Source organism: Stereum hirsutum (assembly GCF_000264905.1).
Source record: "Stereum hirsutum FP-91666 SS1 unplaced genomic scaffold STEHIscaffold_6, whole genome shotgun sequence".
Taxonomy (NCBI): Eukaryota; Fungi; Basidiomycota; class Agaricomycetes; order Russulales; family Stereaceae; genus Stereum; species Stereum hirsutum.
In genome coordinates this window covers 1,765,550-1,779,809 of record NW_006763136.1, presented here as the reverse complement: position 1 = coordinate 1,779,809, position 14,260 = coordinate 1,765,550, and the positions used below count along the sequence as shown (strand labels likewise).

Here is a 14,260-nt window from a genome sequence, read left to right as displayed (position 1 = left end):
ATCAGCCCTTGAAGCCTTAAGGACCACAGTGCCAGTAGAGTGTATGTGATAGAGAGTGTGAGGATAGAATGTGGTGGCCTACAGGCTCGAGTTTAATGTCGTCCACCCGAGAAAGATGGTGATGGAAGTTCTGAATCTAAAGAAGGAAAGTGTGGACGATGATCGTGTCGAACGCCGTCGGCTTATGCCGCAGCTAGTTTCGTGGTTATGACGTGCTCTCGCCCTTTGAGGTCGACGTCGACACCGTCTAGCGCGTGCTGCACGCCTCGTCGGCAGCTCGACAAACAATCGGTAGGTCTAATACAGACCGCAGGCTTGGAACGACTTGTCTTGTTTCTTAACCTGATCTCGGAGATCCCGACGGTGCAAGTACTTTGCTGAGCCTCGGAGTTGAAACCCCTGTCCTCGCCTTTGCATCGTGGCTTGCATCTGCAAAATTTCGCAGTCGTTTTCCATCTTACATCCTCTTACCTGCCGCTTCGTGCGTGGCGTAACGATGATGGCTCCGTCTATGCCCCCATCCATGACTATGAACAGGCGGATCATAAACAGAGCCCTCGTCAGTAACTCTTCATCGCTTCATTCTCACTTTCGAACCATCACCTCTCCAACCACCTTCTCATCTTACGTTGATATCTTTCAAATCCATACAATAGCACCGTGCTAACGATTCCCTCGCCATGTCACGAAGACAAGCGCGTCCAGTACCCGATGGTTCCGCTATACCCAATCCGCAATCACATCGACACTCGCATCAAATGGCGCGTTCGGAATCAGCGTTATCCATGCACTGGCTTTTTCGTAGTAATCTTCCTCGCAGGAGGGGAACACCACCTGCTCCTGTTGACGTCCGGAAACGAAACTTCTTCGGAATCGGAGAGATTCTGCAGGTCGTGGCTAACGTATGTCCCCGGCTTTCTACATATCTTGTCATGTATATAACATAAATTTCCCAGCCCGCAGAAACTCTTCGTTCGTTGACAGAGTCTCGTCGTCTGCTTGAGGAGGCACGCCAGGAGATGCTCGACAATCGCGAACGCGCTCAACTTCGCCCGTCTCACACATTCACTGCCTTACCCGGATTCCACGCTCGCCAGTCCGAACTTCACGCCATAGAGCGCGCGTTGGAAGAAGAACCTTGCTTTACTGTCTTATTTGGTGGGAGCTCCGTGGGCAAGGTGTGTTCTTTCGATAGGTTGCATTGAATGATTCTCGTGATAACAGTTGTGTAGACTGCGCTCCTACGTCAAGTATTGACATCAGACAGATATCATGTCCTGCACTTCGACCTGAGGATCGCTGGTTTCGCCGATATTGACTCGCTCTATATGTCTCTGAGCCAGCAAATGGAACAGTACTTCACTGAGATCTCAAAGTCGAAGGGATATGACGTCTTCGAGAAGGAGGCGTGGGGCTTCAAGGTTAGATAGCCCCTTGACATGTATATGTACAGCCTCATGAGCTAATACCTCACCCATAGCATGATCGCATGAATGTGGACCGCAGGATGGCCGATCGAGGTGGAGTGCTGGGTCAGATCAAGACGAGTGATATCGCGAGACTCATGGAGCTTTTCCAGGTCCGTTCATCGGAGTATTTCAGTCTCCCAGCGTTTGTTTTCTTGTGCTGATTTCTCATCGTGCAGAGCTCTCTGCTGAGGTACAGGCAGTTCGACCCAATCCAGGAGCACAACAAGAATAAGCAGTCTCAATCCACACCTAGCCCTCCAAACGACGCTCCAATCTCGGCGCAGAATCGTCCTCATAACGCTGCTCGATGGCGCAAGATATGGCGTTCGCAAGGGCAGCCCTCACAATTTTCCGACGCCGAGTACGAGAAGATCGCAGAAGAGGGCCGATTCCCGCCAAAGAAGATGCCCGTGCTCTTCTTTGATGAAGCACACAAACTGTGAGTATATACATTTCTAACTAATTTCACTTCTTATCGTTCACTTTGCTCACATCTGGACTATCAGTCCAGGTCTGATCCAGTCCATAGATGCGATGAAGTGTCTTCTTGATTCCATGCTAGTCCTCACGAAGCAAGATCGTCTCTGTCACGTAATACACTCGACCAGCGATCCCTTTTATCAGACATGGTTAAGACAGCTCAACGTCATGCGTGCGTGTTCATCTTGTGCTATCTCATCTGATCCATACTCATGACCTCATACAATCGCAGAACATTGCAAGGTTCGAACAGAACTCTCCGTCCATAGCTGACAATACTAATCCTTGTCGTTGCTCTGCAGATCATCACTATTGGCGACTGTTCCAAGGCTGAGGCACGGAAATATTTCGAAGAGGTCCTGTTGAATGATGTGCCAGAAGGGTTACGGAGGACACTGGAATTTGATAGGCTGTATGAAGCCTTCGGAGGCCGTTTAGTCCATTGGCAGGACTATATCGACGACTTTGGTGTGCACTGTCTCTACCTCCTCTTGTTCTCCGCCTGTTTACTGATGGATGGCGTGGTCACGCAGTCAACTCGCGTGGGCAACTAGAAGGTACTTGATGATTTCTCCCATCGATGAAATAATCTGTTATTAATACTGAGACCACACACACTCCAGTTCATCAAAGTTCCCACTTTATTCAAGCTCACGCCCTCCTCAATCTTCACATCATCCACTCGTCTGACACTCCTCAGTTCAACGATCCCAACAAACCGAACCTAACCGATGATGATGCTCGTAGTAGCCCCACCGCGCACCCCGGCCGTGACCCCTCCGCTGCCACCCACGGCGGCCTCGGTGCCGGCTTCAACATCTATACTCCTCTTCAGGGCGCTCCTCGCAATCCTCACGCGAGCGGTAGTATGGAGGCTCCAGGGCAGCAACAATCCGACTTCACGGCGATCCAGCTATTGAGGGTGATGAGCCGGTTGACGCACCCTGGAGTGAGGAGTCTGCCTTATTTCACGCTTTGCAGGGAGTTTGGGGTCAAGGCGATCGATGGGATGGTCAAAGGGCGGATATTGGATCTGAGGTGGACGGAGCCGGTGACGAGGGAGGGGCATGTGGAACAGGTTCTTGGTGGGGCGAGTGCAAGGGCGTCTCGGGTCGTGTCGCCGCCTTTGACTTCGGAGGGAGGGGCCGCGCCGACGGTGAGAGCTGGGAATGGGAATGGAAACGGGAATGGGACGGCGAATATGAATCCTATTGGGGTGCACGTGGGTGGGTCGAGCAGTGGGACAGTGATTATGAGTGAGTCGGGAGAAGGGGGATTCGTACCGATTTCGGAGAGAGAGGCGATGGGCTTGGCAGTGGGAGTGGGTACGGGAGGTACGGGAGGTACAGGCGGTACAGGAGGCCTCGCTGCTCCTGGTCCTAGGATGAGCACCGCTTCTAGACCTGGGTTCGTGGTGTATCCGAGTGGCCAAGAGGAGGAGGAAGAGGTTATTGGACCGAAGGTGATGCCGGCATCGCCGATTTTGAGGTATGCGATGAGGGAAGTTGTCGCGGAGTATGAGGACACAAGGTCAGTTTCGGACTATGCTTCCCTGGTAGATGTGGATGAGTATTAGGTTTCCTTTCTGTGTTTCTTCGTCGGCTTCGTGGTCGCTTTCGAATAGCTATCGATTCTTTCTTGGGTCATCTATATTATTTGGTGTGGTCGAGTTGTACTGGACCTGCCTGTTTCCATATATTTATCTATATAGCATATCTACGACGTTTCTTAGTTAAGGACTATAGGGACTACAGGACAATACCGATTCTGCACTACGTTCTATGTACATCTTGTCTTATTGTGATTATTGTACATACTTATGTTACCGGCGTCAGCTTGCCTCACGAAGCCTCCATTGGCCGGGATATTTAGTCTGCTGCGGTTATGTTGGTGAAGTTTGTGTCACTTGTTGCCTCATCAAAATATTTGTAAAAATCATGTTCTCGAAACACTATTTCTTCGCTGCATACAGTGATAATGCAGAGCCCTACAGAATTTCTGGAGAACGCGAACAGGAGGTCAATATTTTCTGGAATTTACGACCTTCGGCTGAAACGCTACATCTTATCGTGTGGTATTGCACATCTTATCTTCCATGTTTGCATGTATTTGTTCGCTTGATGATACCACACGTGGGTGGAACGAGGGGGAAGCTGGGGGAGGACCTTCAAACAAAAAACCTGCGCAAACGACCCCAGGAAGGAAGGAAGGAAGGATTATTCTGTGCACGATCACGTACTCTGCCATTCTCCAAGGTACAAATCTACGCTTTCGTATGTCTGTTTTCTTTATCCAATGACTGAAGATCAAACTTCAAGAACCTCATCCTTGCCATGTTTAGACCGACCTCGAGCATGACTGGCTCGCCAAACCTGCATCAACGTGTCACACGATAGTACGCAGGTCCTTGAAGCCCGGTCGAACCCTGAAGCTTGCCGTCCCAATTGTCTCTTTCTTCACTGGGGCACGATTTGCTGATGTGGCTTGAGTGAGCCATAAGTACTTACGAGCCTCTTGCGAGTCTCATTGACAGTGCCTCTGCAGACACAGTACCGATCAGAGCCATAGCTGCTGGGCAGGGACAACGGCTTGTAGTTCTATAAATCGTCTCAGTATTCTTCAAGTTCCTCACCCACTAGCACATCCTCACTTTCACTATGCTACTGTTTCTGCGTGGCGCGCTGCTCCTCGCTCTGTTCGCAACGTCCTCTGCCGATTCAACCCCTTCCGCCGGCTCCATTGTTCTCCAGAACACCCTTCGAATGCAAGGGTCCTCTACTAGCAGACCCTCTTGCGATGCTCTTCGTTCCACCCTCCGACTAGAGAACACTACTATCCTCGAAGTCGCCTATATCCAGGCAAACTCCTCCATTACGACCCCCGGATCCTGCCAATCATCAGCAACAGTGTCCTCGCCCCTCTGCCGTATATATGCTCAAGTGAACACAACGGAGTCTTCTTCCTTAAAGTTCGAGGCTTGGTTGCCTGACTTATGGTACGGTCGTCTTATCACCATCGGAAGCGGGGGGCTGAGTGCATGTAAGCATGTTCCTCGCTGTGCCGTTTGTCGGGCAAGTCTGATCTAAGTTTACAGGTATTGACTACAATGATCTCGACTATACGACCTCGTCTTTCCACTTCGCCGCCATCGCATCTGACAGTGGTCATGACGGTGACACGGCAGCCCCTCTTATGAACGAACCCGAGGTCATCAATGACTTCTCTTTCCAAGCCGTTCATGCCTCTGCCGAGCTTGGAAAACAGGTTGTTCAACAATACTACAGCCGTAGCGCAGCGAAATCGTATTACACCGCCTGTTCAAACGGCGGAAGGCAGGGCATGCAGGCAGCACTCCTGTATCCACAAGATTTCGATGGTATCCTGGCCGGGTCACCAGCCGTAGACTTCAACCATCTTCTAGGCTGGCTTGCTATCCTGGGAAGAGACGTGGGCGCACCGAATGGCAATTCGAGCTCGAGCTTCATACCCGACGCCCTTTGGCCAGTCGTATCTGCCGCCATTATGGAGCAGTGCGATCTTTTAGACGGTGTCGCCGACCAAATGCTCACTGAACCGGACGACTGCTTCTTTGACCCGAGCGTTTTGTTATGTCCGCCCTCTGTAGCCAACGCGGACAGCGACGCTTGCTTGACTGCGGACCAGATTGTATCGTTGGAGAAGATCTACTCCCCTCTGATCAACGACAAAGGTGTAGAGCTATGGCCGAGGTATGACCCTCTGGCGGAGAACACAACGTTAAGACAGTTGACATTCAGCGGCTCGATATTCTCTTACCCCACAGTGAGTAAATTTTTACTCAACCATTGTGTTGAGGGGCACCTTCTAACGTCTCTCGTTACTTCCTCAAGAGCTGGTGGCAGAACACAATCTACAATGACACGAATTACAGCTTCGATAAATTCGGAATCCAGGATATCGAGTTCGCCGACACAATCAATCCTGGTGGCATAGCTGCTTTCAGCGGAAACTTCTCGGCATTCCGTCAACGAGGTGGGAAAATTGTAACCTTCCATGGACGCGAAGATGGGGTATGTCCCATATTCATCATGTCACCATCGTGTTCACCACTCATCAGACGTTCAAACTTGAGGTACTCATCCATTCGCTTTTTTCTTTTGCTCGAAGCTTATTGCGTCAGGCAATTCGAAGCGTTTCTACGACCTCGCAACCAGCACATTGTCCCTCCCAAACCTCGATGACTTCTATCGTTTGTTTCTTGTTCCTGGCTTGGCCCACTGCTTCTACGGTCCAGGGGCGTGGAAGATCGGTCAGAGCCAGTTGGGAAGCGGAGTAGTCGTGAACGATTCAGCGCATAACTTGTTGCTTGCGCTTGTAGATTGGGTCGAAGGAGATACGGCACCGGGGAGCATTATTGGTACTGGAGATGATGGGTCTACGAGGGAGCACTGTCGATACCCTCGATTCAAGAGCCAGTGGAACGGAACGGCATGGAACTGCGTGGAGATCTGATATATGACTTTTTGAACCACCATCCGTGTATGTTCGCAGACATGGGCTCGCAGTCGCAGCTTGCATCTCCTTCATGGTGGCAGCATCGCGTCAGGACCTTTCCGACACCTGCTGTGGGTCGAGCTAAGATTTCTTTTGATTGTACATGTTTAGGATATCGAACCGCTATCGTTTCATTGTGGGCATTGTCTTTATAATATACATCCCTCTCAGAGCCAGGTCGAGAACGATCCGTGTCATGGCGGAACAGAGTGGCCTTGGTAATTGGTCTGTTCCCTCGTTTTGCTTGAAGCTACAGGCGCCTCCTCGACCCTTCAGCTGGCAACGACACTATTTCTTGTAGTACCTGTGCAGCCGTCACATACCCTGCTTCAGAAAGTAGTTACTAGCAGTCTGTGCCCACTTGGCCTTCCGAGTCAGTCCGAGTCTGTAACGTGGCCTGAGCGCTACATTTCAAATTGCTCCTTTGGGCCAACTACCATTGTTGACTCAAAAACGTGGCGTACTGGGCCCCCGACAAAGAACACGAAACCCGTCCTGACGTATTCTACAGCTTTGATGCTCGGAGGGTTTCTTGTTCTGCTGCGACATGAGGCTTCAAGCGGCACCTGATGAACTGGCGAGTGGCAACGGGCCTCACCCAAACTCGTGCTATGAGCGCTTTGTGGTACCTCTTAGATCTGGCAGTTATGAAACAAAGCTATGGGTTCGCTCAGGAATATAAATACGCCCCCCTTCGTCTCCAGTAGCCTCTCATTATCACTTGTCTTTCGGTCCCCACATTCACAAAACTCTTGCTTCTTGCGCGACCACTGCTACCACCCGATAACGCATCCGAGATGACTCGCAGTAACCAAGACCCTCAGCAAAAACAATACTGGAACGATGCCTTCGGGCCAATGCGGTGGACAGACGCGTAAGCACTTTTTCATCTGCTCTAAACGTAACTCACACATTCTCGTTATCGTGTTCGTAATATCCAGGGAGATGGACCGAGTCATCGCCAACGAATTGAGCCCAGAGGCCCTCGCTAGTCTTGACAACGTTATACGCGAGTTCCACCTGAATCACCAGACAGAGTTGGACCAGATCATGCGCGATTGGAACCTCGTCGATGACAACTCACACAAATCGGATCGCTGTCTGTCCCATCGCAAAATGCCATTCCAGGACTCCTCTGAACGTCTTCGCTCCCTACTTCACTTCCTATATGAATCCGCTACTTATCGTGATTTAACGTCCACCTCCACCACTGGCGACGGTCATAACCTAGGTGCCCTAGAGATGACGTGGCGCTACAAACGGATGCTGGAGCAGGTTGGGTCGAAAGCAATGCAAGATTTGGAGGGCGATCGTATACGGTTTGACTCGTTGTCACGCGATGAGAGGACTGAATTGTTGGTATTTCATCCTCTATACGATTCCGTCGATATTTGGGAGCATCCGATCGTCGCCGCTCTCAACGTAGCAAAGAGTCCTTCGAACAAGTTGGTTCTGAGATATCGTCGTGTCTGGGCGGCTTCGAAGATGCTTTCGGTGTTCAACAAAGCTGTTCGAGCTAGAGCCTGAGCAGAAGGCTTGTTGTAGAATCTCTTGCTCAACTAGGCTCTTGAGGTGTTTGGAGGCGTGTTTGCTGGTCCACCTTTCGTATTTCCATGAATAATATACATAGTGTACTTAATACGACAGCTGTGATTGAACTACTGTAGCGTAGAGTTTGCACAGGGTCCCAGGTCGTCGAACCTCCCAGTCTTCCTATACATTACTGATGCACAAATATATATAGGACATAGTAGTAGACGTTGCGAAGAAGATCCAATTTGAAATTTGGGCCACGGCAAGGGTCGCAGGTGGCACTTTCAGGTTGCCACAAGCTTCATGTCACCAGGCGGGATGCATATTGGTACGGAGGTTCGATCCTAAATGTAGCATTTGGGCGAAATTTGTCACAAAAGTTGGCGCCTCATATGTACGCATTCGGATCGGGTCTCCCTGCTTTTCAAAGACTTTCGTACGCACAACGGATCGAACCATCGTTTGCGAAGAGGGCCCTGCATGCAATGTAGGCATCGCTATTATTCGCGGTGTAAAAGTGTACTTGGGACCCGATAGCGAGTAAAAACACTGTTTTTCAGTGCAACTTCATTGACGAGGACAGCGCGCTCGAGATTGCCTTTGCGCAAATGTGTGTCGCGGACAAAAAATGTCGAGATTCGCCCACTGTGAAGCTGGGGAAGAATGACTTTCACTCGCTTTTGTGCGTACGTGGATCGAACCTAAGATACAAAGATTAGCTTGTGTCAGCATTTGGGATCGGACCACTGCTGAAAAAAGGCCCAGTCTTTGTACTTTTGCGATCGGACATGGAGGGCTTTTCGCCCAAAATTTGTACGCATTGGGATCGAACCTCCTAACCAGTATGCATCCCGCCTATGTCACCCCCCAGTCAGCATTAATATAGCCATCCCATTGCCTACCTTTGTTTCGCGGGATCTGAAAGTACTCGAACTTTCACCATATTGTAGCACAGATGCAAAGGACGACTCGGAGGGGCCGCGTCGAGGGCATAAGCAAGACAAAGGACGCATCGGTGTCTTACTTATTCACAAACACTTTCGAACATTCTATTGTTCTTCTGTTCTTCTGCGCCTCGGATCGTCGCTAGGCTGGCGCCGTGCTTTGTCGGATTATGCATGGCAACCCAACTTGAAATGGACGCCTCCCCGACGCTTATGCCACACGGTGTCTGGTATTGCATGCCGAGTCCTTCCGAACTTGTACCGGCCTTTGTTCTTTCTCCGACGCGGCTGTTCGCGAACGTGTGGCTTTGTTTGGTTTAAAGGCAACTGCGTTCCTCTCCGAGACCCCCACCATCACGTAGCTCCGGCCTTCCACCCACGCATTTGACATACTCCACTTACCACGCTATCGAGCGATGAGCTACAACCAACTGCAAGATCCACATCACACACAACTCTGGAAGACGGCCGTTGTCCCAATGCGGTGGACAGACGCGTACGATTCACTTCCAACTTTTGTTTGTCTGCCTCATCTGATTTCGTTCTTGTCATCTTCCCGATAGCGAGATGGATTACATTATTGCTAACGAGCTGAGCCTTGAAGCACTTGCTAGCATTAACAAAGTCATCCACGAGTTCAAACTAGGTCACAACATGGACTTCAATCAGCTCAAACGTGATTGGGGACTCAGCACTGACACCGACACCGTGACCAAAACCGACTCGACGGCTCCTTTTTCCTTGCCTGATATCATCCTTCAAGAGTCGGACGCTTTCGAATGTCTCCGCTCCCTCCTCCACTTCGTATCCGAGTCGGCTGCATACCGTGACTTGACCTCCTCTTCCAAGCGGATCAACCTTGTCCCCCTCGTGACCATGGAGTACTACGTGTTCTTATTCGATCGTGTCTTGCTGAAAGTAGCCAAAGCCGCCAAAGAAGAAAGGGCTATGCCGAACGATCCAGAGAAAGCGACATTGAAGAACTTTGACGCTATAGCAGACAGTTCCCTTTGGGAGCCTCCAAGCGTACGGGAGGCCAGAGCGAAATACAAGGCGGAGGGTACGACTTGGAAGAAGCAACAGCTTCAGATGTACCGGATCAAGGCAGCTCTAGCGATGCGCTTAGTGTTTGTTAATGCTGTTGAAGCTAGGAAGAAGGGATACGCCACGTAGGTTTTGAATTTGAGGAGACGTCTATTGTTTAATGTTTGTGTCAATGTATTTCTCGAGGCCTTAAAGCCTTGATGTATGATTCCCGAGGTTTGAAATATCTGATATCTCAATATAGATGATTTGTCGCCTTTCTATCAATCGCTGCCAGTTGGATGTGTCTCTCACTTCATCTTGCGGCACTGGCTTGCAGCGCTCATGATACTCCAGGGCTCAGATCCGAAGGACGGTGAAGTAGTCCACGCGAGGGCCTACCAGTGTCTTCCACTTATTCACTTCGCTTCCATTTTTCATTTTACGGACTCGATGTTATCGGTGACACGCTGCACAGGGATCGATGACATCATCCCAAACGGGCCAGTCATCAATCACTCGTCCTAATCGGGAGGATATTGCCGAGACCCCTTGTCCAATTCCGTGTCGGTGTCTGTGGCTTAGAATTAATTGAACGGGCACGAAATTATGTATTCCAAGGTCTATTGATGCTTACGCTTTCCAATATACACAGCGCGGGACACTGGTGGGTTGAACATAGCGAAACTTAGAGAATCTGACTTCTGTTCTTCGCTTCAGCTGCGTCTCGTGGTTGGTATTTCGGTCTCTGATGTACATCTATGAGACCACAAAGTAAACGAATATCTGTACGACGATACATCGACACAAACAACAAGTCATGACTCCACACACACATACAAACTGTGCTATACGACCTGAGACGTCGTTTCATATATAAGAACAATAACTTCAATTCAAGACACGTCTATATCATTGCCAAGAGAGAGGAAGAGAGTGCGAGATAAGGAAGAAGAGAGAAAGAGAGAGGAGGAAAAACAGAAGAGGAAAAAATAAAACGCCTATCTTGACTCTAGGCCCTCCTCATATGCGGATCGACCTTCATTCCCAATAACGACGAGGGCGTCTGCACCCTCTGAATCTGCTGAACCTCCTTCATCGAAGCAGAATCCTTATCACTCGTTTTGCCCCTCCTGATATGCAACAACAACGAAGCTGCACTCTCATCCTCCGGAGTCCATGGTAAAGGCGGAGTGCGCGATGAAGCTTGTCCGTGACCCGCAGCACCACCGCTCCTGTTTGAGCCGGCACTCACTGGAGGTGAGGCGGCATTGACAGTAGAAGTCACCGATGAGTGCGACATGACGAAAGATTGTGCGCGCGAGGAGGCAGGAGGTAGATCAAGCGACAAAGTCGGTGGAATCTGCTGTGCCATTGTGGGCGGGAGTTCCGTCGATTGGGGAGGGGTGAGGAGCTGAGGGATAGAAGCGGAAGCTGTAGTGGTGGGAAGGGCACTAGGATCAAGGTGATGAGGCATAGAGAGCCAGGTATTGATGGAAGGTAAGCGCGTGAGGTTGGCGTCGCGGTGGGCGAGAAGGTAAGGAGAGGACCCGATACTTTGGCTCGCTGTAGAGTGGCGGCGGGTCGAACTTGCTGGAGAAAGAGGAAATTGAGTGGGGGGCGACGGACAAGCAACGCGATCGCCCTCTTGGTAGTCCACGGGGAATGTAGGCTCTTGCTCGGGTGGACATTCCTCCTCTTCTCCCGCTTCCTCCGCCTCCTCTTCCTCCAAGTCAGGCTCATCCCGTTTCCTCTTCTGCCCTGAGCGGCTTGGCATGGGGCCCGAGTTGAAAATCTTAGTCGCACACTCTGAACACTTCGTCCTCTCTAACTCTGCGACCCTACCCTGCAACTCTTGCACATAGATCACCGTCCTCTCCAGTACCTCCAACTTGAACTCCTTCTCCTTCCCCGCCTTACTCCCTTTATTGTTAGCCCTTCCCTTGCTCTCCTTCGCATTCCCTACATAGTCATCCTCCTCATCCTCCTCTTCGTCGTCTTCCCCAATATCTCCATGGGAAATCTCGACAGTAGCAGGGACGAGTTCCCGCAGTGCAGCAAGCGCATCGTTGATCTTCGTCCGACGTGCTTTCTCAATCCTCGAATGGTTCTGGCGACGAGCCGATTCGCGTGCCGCACGCGATAGTGTGCTCGGTTTACGACCACGGCGCTTAGCTTGGTTGGCAGCGGAGGTAGATGTGGCGGCGTTATTCGAGGCGGCTAGAGCACTGGTAGAAGTGGGTTGCTCCAGGTCGGGATCATATTCTGAGGAGTTGGTGGCGACGGACATGCTGCGAGCAGGGGCGATGTGCGCAAGGGAAGGTTGTGTGTCGTGAGCTGGGCGGATAGAGGGGATGGAAGTGGTAGCGGTGAAGGAAATAGTGGGGCCAAGAGTGGACGCGGTGCGGGGACGTTTCGCGCGTCTCGGAGGGTTGCAGCTCGCTGCGTAACGTATCGCGACTTCGTCAGGCTTATAAACACTCATGAGTGCCTGTGTCAACAAGAGCTAGAAGATCAAAGCGCAACAAGCCTGAGGGGTAAAGGGAAGGGGGTAGACAGAGGAAAGAGGAAAGACGGCGAACGAGGAGTGAAGAACACTTTGGAGGTTCACAAGACTAAGTATCGAGCGGGACATGCTCGTGTGCCCCGTTAAACGTGCGAGAGCGTGCTGCTATTACCTTGCAGACGACCACAATCGGCCATCCTCATTGGCTACAGTGCACGCACGTGCGGGAGCGCGGTGGGTCGGTGGAAGGAACGCCTGCCAACGCGAATGCCCCGCCAGCGCGATCCTGTTCCCGTAATTGTGCTAGCCCCGCGTCGGCGAATGCGTGGACGAATTGGCAGCTCCATTACCGCAGTTCGCTCCAGCAACAAGCATAAGTATTGATCGTGTTGAGAGACAGACGCGGTAGTCCTAATGAATATATATAATTAGCAAGGCTTATCAGTAAGAAGCAACGACGGTCGAACTCCAGCAGGCTCCTGCCCCTCTCAACGTTGTGGCCGTGAGTGCGGTAAATTGGCAGTGGGTAGAAGAGAAGCGGCTTGTGTGAGCGAGCTTGATGGAGCAGAGACTTCGGAGAGTCAGGAGTAAGCTTTGTTTTCATCGCGACGAACGTGTTTCGTCTCGAGTGCGGTCCCGGTCGCGCGTTCCGACTCCATTCAAGCTCAATCATTCCGCTTTACTACGGGCTTTTGATGTCGGGCAGAATATCTATACCGGCCATCGAATCTGGAGGGATAGTGGTAGCCTTAGGTTGGGTTTTGACAAGTCCTGTGTGGCCCGTGCAAGTGGAAGGTATGAACCGGAAAAGCGAGAGCCAAAAATCACAATACCAGCAATACGATAAGCCAAGGATAAACATGGACATGCAATGAGTTTCCTCGCGTTTGTATGGTATGCGATCATCATAACAGCCACAATAGAACGTCGCATATGAGGGGCTGTCCCGAGGCGAATGTAGGGAGACTTGAAGAATCGGGCTCACTGTCGTTCTTCGTCCGGGTCGCCCAGGCGCGGTGGTATAACACGACGTCTTGATTGGCTTGAGAGTTAAGAAGCAAGAGTAAAGAGCCTACATTTTAGTCAAGTAAGTCGAATTTCGAGATGGCCCATGCAGAAGTGATGGTGGAGAGACGATGGAGGCTCGAGCAGACGGGAAGCGTAGGTTTGTGATTGACGTCGCTGAGATGGCCCAATCGGAGACAATCTATTTATTGTTGGATTCGTAGCTCATTGAGGTAGAGGTAGCTGGTGCATAAAGAGGCCGTGTAACATCCTATAGCAGCAGTCCCTCGGGGAAATTCAAAGGAAAATTGTTTGGAGCCGCAAGGTTGAAGAGAAAAAAGTGATCGCCTCTTGCTCCGGACTGTCATGTCGTGGCAAAATTCCCACGGCCCTCCGAATCGTTTCCCCCCTTCCCCTAGACCTCCCAACATACCACGACAGGCGAATCAACGACAGACACCCCAGTACCGTGCATTCCAGCGAGCCCCCACCCCCGAGGTGGAGGATTCAGAGGAAATGGCCGTCGACGATGAGAGCAAAATCGCTCTCGACTTTCAACAACTACGCAAGTTTTTCGAGGCTATGCAAGGCTGGTTCGCGAAACCGGACTTTGCCGACCTCGCCACATGCCCCTCGCCGGAGGATATTGGCCAATCCATGGCCGCTATCCAGGCGTTCCTCCTCAAGTGGTCCCAAATGACCGGGACCCCGCTCAGCGCTCTGGTGCCCAGGCTTTGCCCACCACCAACGACCGTCACTGAGGTTAG

General features: G+C 51.2%; 6 protein-coding genes across 6 annotated transcripts; 5 read left to right on the top strand and 1 right to left on the bottom strand.

Moving 5' to 3' along the window:
- Positions 1–236: 236 nt before the first annotated feature.
- On the top strand, positions 237–3,856 carry STEHIDRAFT_96695 (uncharacterized protein). Its single transcript, XM_007303706.1, has 11 exons — positions 237–559; positions 657–902; positions 957–1,178; positions 1,233–1,421; positions 1,481–1,579; positions 1,646–1,908; positions 1,976–2,121; positions 2,182–2,192; positions 2,252–2,417; positions 2,483–2,506; positions 2,573–3,856. The coding sequence occupies exons 1-11, from the start codon at positions 497–499 to the stop codon at positions 3,523–3,525; spliced, it is 2,382 nt and encodes a 793-aa protein (XP_007303768.1). The 5' UTR covers positions 237–496; the 3' UTR covers positions 3,526–3,856.
- An 855-nt stretch (positions 3,857–4,711) lies between these two features.
- Positions 4,712–6,650, top strand: STEHIDRAFT_96691 (tannase and feruloyl esterase; the record flags this gene model as incomplete). The annotated part of the gene is made up of 4 exons (XM_007303705.1): positions 4,712–4,988; positions 5,044–5,750; positions 5,819–5,998; positions 6,096–6,650. The coding sequence occupies 4 exons, from the start codon at positions 4,712–4,714 to the stop codon at positions 6,438–6,440; spliced, it is 1,509 nt and encodes a 502-aa protein (XP_007303767.1). The 3' UTR covers positions 6,441–6,650.
- Positions 6,651–7,279: 629 nt separating this feature from the next.
- On the top strand, positions 7,280–8,009 carry STEHIDRAFT_156498 (uncharacterized protein; the record flags this gene model as incomplete). The annotated part of the gene is made up of 2 exons (XM_007303704.1): positions 7,280–7,356; positions 7,424–8,009. 2 exons carry the CDS (start codon positions 7,280–7,282, stop codon positions 8,007–8,009), a joined length of 663 nt encoding a protein of 220 aa, XP_007303766.1.
- Positions 8,010–9,375: 1,366 nt separating this feature from the next.
- STEHIDRAFT_156497 (uncharacterized protein) lies at positions 9,376–10,132 on the top strand (the record flags this gene model as incomplete). Its single annotated transcript, XM_007303703.1, has 2 exons — positions 9,376–9,455; positions 9,523–10,132. The coding sequence occupies 2 exons, from the start codon at positions 9,376–9,378 to the stop codon at positions 10,130–10,132; spliced, it is 690 nt and encodes a 229-aa protein (XP_007303765.1).
- Positions 10,133–10,756: 624 nt separating this feature from the next.
- On the bottom strand, positions 10,757–12,467 carry STEHIDRAFT_168255 (uncharacterized protein; the record flags this gene model as incomplete). The annotated part of the gene is made up of 1 exon (XM_007303702.1): positions 10,757–12,467. The coding sequence occupies one exon, from the start codon at positions 12,465–12,467 to the stop codon at positions 10,995–10,997; it is 1,473 nt and encodes a 490-aa protein (XP_007303764.1). The 3' UTR covers positions 10,757–10,994.
- A 1,392-nt stretch (positions 12,468–13,859) lies between these two features.
- Positions 13,860–14,255, top strand: STEHIDRAFT_156495 (uncharacterized protein; the record flags this gene model as incomplete). Its single annotated transcript, XM_007303701.1, has 1 exon — positions 13,860–14,255. A coding segment is annotated over one exon (396 nt), but the record flags the coding sequence as incomplete, so codon positions are not given.
- Between the last annotated feature and the right edge of the window lie 5 nt (positions 14,256–14,260).